This window comes from Echiichthys vipera, assembly GCF_963691815.1.
Source record: "Echiichthys vipera genome assembly, chromosome: X".
NCBI classification, from domain to species: Eukaryota; Metazoa; Chordata; class Actinopteri; order Perciformes; family Trachinidae; genus Echiichthys; species Echiichthys vipera.
In genome coordinates, this window is record NC_139825.1 from 27,053,068 (window position 1) to 27,059,705 (window position 6,638).

General features: G+C 42.2%; 1 protein-coding gene across 1 annotated transcript; it reads right to left on the reverse strand.

Annotated features, from left to right (window-relative positions):
• Positions 1–3,280: 3,280 nt before the first annotated feature.
• Positions 3,281–4,813, reverse strand: LOC310965254 (amphoterin-induced protein 1-like; the record flags this gene model as incomplete). Its single annotated transcript, XM_083938756.1, has 1 exon — positions 3,281–4,813. The coding sequence occupies one exon, from the start codon at positions 4,811–4,813 to the stop codon at positions 3,281–3,283; it is 1,533 nt and encodes a 510-aa protein (XP_083794882.1).
• Between the last annotated feature and the right edge of the window lie 1,825 nt (positions 4,814–6,638).

Genomic DNA, 6,638 nt, shown 5'->3' on the forward strand with positions numbered 1-6,638 from the left:
TTTACAGGGATGAGTCATTCAGCTCAACACGTGCATCACAGATCATTAACCCTCCCACACCTCCTATGAAGACTTTTATTATCGTGTCCTTTTGACATGTTACTAATGAGATGCTTTAAAACTCTGTATTCAATGCTGCTTTGCTGCAGTGCATTTTCTAAATCTACATCATTCTAGATACAAACACCTGGCTGGTGTTGCATGTGTTGTGGGTAATCATGGTAACACGAGACAGCTGCTTCTGAAACAATGAGCATGCACAGACCTGGAGACCTCTTCAATCATTCATCCTGTAGAGGGGCTTCAGGGGTGAGGTTTCACAGTGCAGCATCTGTCAGAAAGATGGACCAAGATCTTTACAAAAAATGAACTCTGAATGATGATTCTGCACTTTTTCTGTCGTCACATGAAGAAATGTAATGCAGAAAGTTCCACATAACAATTGTGATTATCGCTAGAATCACACAAATGTAAAGATAAGATTTATTAGCTAATAAATAGTGAATACTGATCCGACTGACTGTTCTGTCCTGGCAGAGAACAATGAATACAGACCAGCGTGCTCTCTCTGCTCAGGGCGATTTTGTGGTCAATGAGCCAAAAAAGGCTGAAAAGCCAGAAGAAAGACTGAGGAGCAGGTGCAATAAAACAAGACTCCCTGAATGAAGACTTTCCACTCCAGCGAGCCGTGCGGTCTCCCGTTTCATCATAAAGTTACCAAGGTCGTGTGTCATTAGCGGGATACAGAAACTGATCTTAACCTAAACGGACATCAGCTTCATCACACATCATTCTGCAGTTTAAGGACTATGAATATTGCTTGGTCACATTTTTGCAAACAGTTGGATGAGCGGGATGAAGCCACTCTTAAACATAAGCCTGGTATCAAGCTGCTCATCTAACTCTCGGCAAGAAGGCCAATAAGCATCTTTCCTAAAATCTTTTCTTTAACTTGATTTTTTTCTCCTTACAGGAATATTACAGACATCGTTCACTCTTTGTTGCCATATTTTTGTAGTTTATGAAATACAGGAATTATACAACAATACACAAGATATAACACAGCAAATAATAAAATAAAAGAAGTCCTTATACAGGATTGCATATGTTAAAATATAAGTACGTGGCTTAACACAGAAATACAGGAGACAACCTCAACATACTAATGTAAACACTGAACATGTAGGTTATTCATTCTCATCATGTAACTGAGTCTTTGGTTATAAGTCACTTTCAGAGGACATGTGGAACAGTAGCATACAGTAGATATGTTCCCCTTTGAGAATTATAAGTTCCTCATGATGTTGCTACATTATAACAGCATACTATTAAACCACACTCACAATGTCATGACTATTTTCAGTGCTATACTTCATACAGAGACATTAAATGAAGGCGTTGATTCACCAAAATCGTCTTGAAAAAGCACCAGGAGAAAATACAAAATAAAAGTTCCTTCAAAATAAAAGTATATTCACTGTACATTGCTACATCTATCATCTGGGATTGATGTGTTTTGAAGTGACTTTAAATTTGTGAAAACATCCTTCTACGAGACTCTTTTTCCTGTTATTTCCTAATTTATATCATATGATGGATAGTTTTTGACACCATTTGAGTTATGCTGTGAGCCTTTAAAATCAACAATTTGAAGGTATTTCAGTAACTTAAATTAAGATCTGTTTGAGAACTTCTGCTTGTATATTTACATTTCATCTGTGTCAGGCAGCCTGTGTGTTGGCTGCACCACCGGCTGCTATTTCTGACTGTGTTTATGAGACGGCTGCCCGGCTGGCTGGCATTTGCTGATTCGTTGAGGGTTGGGCACTAATGCCCAGAAGCCTTTTGTAGATGGTACTTGCTCTCAGTTGTTTCCCTTGGGAGATGCCTCCTGGCTGCTACTAACTCTCCAATGTGACGGGATGTACCTTTATGTTAGCAGTCTGAATCTGACACTAAACTTTTCAACTGCATCGTAACAATAGGGTTATTTTTGGGATTAGAACGCCCGGTCATGTATCCATGGCTAACCCATTTGTGCCCAAAGACTATATTTAGTATGACAAGAAATAATGCCACAGCATTTGTTCTGAATCTGAGTCATGACAAGTATCTTTAAGTACAACTTTGATATTTTACATTACATAAAGAATCTCACTTTTATCAATAGTCAAAGTCAGGATTTTTTTTAAAAATGAGGGGAAAAATTTGGAAATTAGGACATTTGTCTGTTACTAGTCAATAGTTGTATTAATATCGACGTAAACAACAAGATATCAGCCTGTGATACCAACGGTGTGTGTGACCATGTGGTCATTATCACATTAATAACTGGATGTAATTTGGTTGATCTAAACACCTTTTGTCATCATGTTTTTCTGGTAGAAACAATTCAAACTAAATGTAATAGAAATAAAGTGAATTACAGAAGAAGTACAAAAGACTGAGTTAATGATAATCAAAAATGACTTAGAATAGACTTGCATACACTTCAACAGAAGTTCAGTTACTGCAACAACACATATTATTAAGTGAGCATTAAATCACACTCAAATCTGGAATAATATAAATAGGTAAAATTGCATAAGAGTAATCCTTACATTATTGTTTCCTGTAAAGGAAGACAAAACCAAACAGGAATGTAAAACAGCATAAATATTAAACATCTTGCGTTGATAATTAGGTGAGCGCTGCAAGCTCTGCATAAACTAGTTTCTCTTCCAAGCAGCAGCTTTTGTCCAACATCTTTACAACTTGTCATGGTTGTAGTTGCACGATCCCCAGTGAATAAAAAAACAGAGTCACTTTTATTTAAAGTGCAGCCTCGGGTTATTCAGGAGCAAGTTGTTTTCATGCTGTTAGTTATCTTAGTGCTAAGAGTTAGTATTTGTTATTCCTTTGAGGGACTTATGTTCTTACTTGCATAGCAATTTCTTGCAGGACCCTCAAATAATTTGCAGTAAAAGCGACACTATTGAAAAAAATAAGAGTGTTATTTGAAAGGCAAGTTAAGATAAGTAAAAAATATTTTAGGTTGCAGATGATTTTAACCACATTTCTCTGCATTATCACAATGTTCTGGATGTTTTAAAGTTATTTTTTTGAAGACATTGCTCTGATACCTTTTTATTATTATCAACCATGCATGCTACTGTAGCTGCGAGAGCCAATTAAAGCTTGAACTCTTGACTCTTGCACACATTCAAAGCATACAAATCTGTGGAGCGGCTACATGGGTCAAACCATCGCTGTCTTACCCTCCAGACTCTGCCACGGACTTTTACACCACCATGGGTGTATCGGAGCACACAGAGCTGACTGACTCTGCGTCAGACCTCTTTCTCTCCCTGTTGTCCCCCTGCCACTCCTCGTCTTCCTCGCCTATTGGGTTCAACCTCCCGTTCTGCTCCAGCTGGTCCTTGGGCTGCAGGAAGGCCACATGTCTGTAGGCGAAGCCTCCGCCTTCCACTCTCTGTTGCCCCATCTCCTCGTGAGTCTGAGAGATGCTTACAGTTGAAGAGTGGAGGCTGTCTATGGCGTCGCCTTTATTCAGGCCGTGACCAGGACAACAAGCGCAGCGACACGGTGTGAGGTAGAGGTAAATGAGAACCAAAACTACACTGACCAGACATGCTATGAGGGTGGTGTAGGCCGTTTTTAGGTTCTCCAGTCCGCCGTTCTTGGTGGAATTAAACACCCTAACAGTTATATACAGTGTCTCATTGAAGGAGTCACTGGTGGCATAGCAGGTATAGACCCCTGATTCCTCTGCCTTCAGGGGCCCAATCTGGAGGCTGCCATCAGGACGCACCACAGCAGTCTTGTGTGATGGAGACACTGGGACGTTTCCAGGCAGCACCCAGCTCTTCAACATGTCCTTCTCCCTGGTGTCACAGTCCAGGAGCAGGAACTGCTCCAGGTATGTTTCTTTGTCCATTACTTTGACCTCACTGCAGTTCAAATAGAACTTGTCCAGATCCAGTATGGTCGTTTTCTCTTTCTGTTGGCCTGGTAACAAACACGTGTGGCTGCTACTAAAGTCTGTGGCAGAGCTGAGCGCCTTAAGGTGCCAGAGTGCCACTACGTCATACACCTCACAGCTGCAGGGCAGAGGGTTGTTGTGGAAGTACAGGCCATTCTTAATCCAGGCGGGAAGAGCCTGGAGCTCTTGGAGGGGCAGCGATTTGATCCGGTTGGAGGACACATCCAGCAATCTAAGCGTTTCCAGCCGGCTCCGCTCCTTCACAAGCTCCAAGGGGAAGCGTGAGATCTGGTTCTGGCTCAGGTAAAGCCGCTGCAGGCTGTTGAGGCCGCTGAAGGCAGTGCGATCGATCTGAGAGATGCGGTTGCTGTAAAGCAGCAGAACCTCCAGGTGCTCCAGTGGCTCAAAAATTAACTCGTCCAGCTGGCGGAGGCCATTAAAGGAAAGGTCCAGGTAACGAAGCTTTGTCACAGACACAAACGCCTCAGAGGAGAGGAAGGTGAGGCCATTGTGGCTGAGCAGCAGGCTGTGCAGTTTGCTGAGTGTGACGGAGGTCCACTCAGCACGAAGCTTGGTGATGGCGTTGAAGCTGAGGTCCAGAACAGCTGTATATTGTGGAAGAGCGACGGGAACGTTGGTTAGATTCATATTGGAACAGCTCACAATATTGCTGGCGCACACACAAGTCTTGAAGTCCAGAGGGCCTCCTATTAACTGAGCATTGACCCTCACTGTTGGCAACAATAAAGCCAGAGGTAGGACTGTGATGAAGCTCCTTCTTCTGAAAACCGCTTCAGTGGCCCCATGGGAAATCCAGAGTGACCCCGCCATAATGTCAGGATTACAATTTATGGCAGTCTGGATGTGTTCTAGTCTTCAAAGTGGAGAGTCATGGAGCTGTGTGGACAATGAGATCAATAAATCAGCTGTTTTACTGAGGGTCCATATGAAAGATGTTGTGTCATTAATGCAGTGGTGCTCAAACGTTTTTTTGTCACAAGCCGAGTATATCCAAGGAACACCTTTACATCTGATTATATGTAATTAATCATAAATAAGATAAATTTGAAGGCGCACATGGTCAGCTGCCAAGGCACACAGTTTGAGAGCCACTGCTCTAATGCACCCAGGGGTGCACTGCAGCAGCCAGGTCACTAGATGGTCAAAAGGTTATGGGTGGTAAATAAAAAAAATGTCATAACGCAATTAATGTATTAGCGAGCTAAATCTCGGTATGTATAAATTAATAAATTCTATACATCTCAAAATAATGGTTTGTTGTTTGTTTCATTCGTCCGCTCCGACCATCATCACATCTCTTCACTGTCAGAGACATTTGTCCCAGCGGGCTCAAGTGTCCCCACCGCTGCAGTGCCTTTACCTTTAGACGGTTTCTTAAGATCCGAAGAGACTGTCCGATGATCCGCTACAGGACAGTCTCATCCTCTTCATTACAGCAGCAGCAGCGATCACCGGGGAGCCCAGAATAACCGGAGTAGTCTGTCTGAGGTCCGCACAGATGAGGAAATGCAGCCACCTGATAGTTGATCTGAGGAGCGCAACAGAGCAGAGCAGGGGGGGTGTCACATCTCTCTCTCTCTCTCTCTCTCTCTCTCTCTCTCTCTCTCTCTCTCTCTCTCTCTCTCTCTCTCTCTCTCTCCCTCTCTCTAGTGAGATATTACACATCATCCTCAAATGGTCAAGTGCACTATATTAAGCTGACAGCCACGACAACATCATACCATGTGTCTGATTTCAGCGACAGTATTTTATTATTAAAATGGCCATGCATTGTGGTAAACGCGGAGAATGAACTGTCTTCGAGATGAGCTTCAGATGGCTGAAGGCTGGTTGTCTTTTCCCTTCCCCAGTGCTCATTGCATGATTATATTTCATGACCATTACATTTCATTATCGTGAGGCATTTTTCCTAAAACAAAGCTGGGTCCTCAGGGATGGTGTAATTTCCCCTCCTCTTTCAGGGCGCATTAACTAACGCTGGCCATTTCAGTGCGATAAGTCTGTAATGATACAGCTAATACTCTGGTGAAGGACAGGGCAGGACAGTGTGTGTGTGTGTGTGTGTGTGTGTGTGTGTGTGTGTGTGTGTGTGTGAACTGCAGCTGCAGCAGTCTTCAGCACAGGACGTGATTTGAATGCAGCAGTGTTTGAGGGATCAATATCAGTATGAAAACATAGTCCTGAAGTGGAAAAAACACTTTTAGTACAGTCATAACATTAGGTTTAAACATGAAGTACTGTTCCTTCCATGTACTTTTCAGCTCTTGCTTTTTTTTGTTTATCTTCCTCCCACTTTCTGTGCAGTGTGTAATTGTTTTCCTAATACCTGGCCCCACAATTTTAGGAAAATGCTGGTTTAAGCACAAAACCAAAGCAATGAAGGTCTTTTTTGCCACTTGGGGGCAGCAGATACTAGTTGTCCACACGATATTGACATATCATCACAAGTCAATTCAATTCAATTTTATTTATAGTGCCATACATAAAACAATTATATCAAGACACAACAGAGTCTGTATGTCTAGACCACACTATATAACTAATTTATGATTTACAGAACCCCAACAATTCCCCCAATGAGCTGCAGCAAGTCGCACGATCTTGAATACAATTAATAATAATAATTATTATGGTT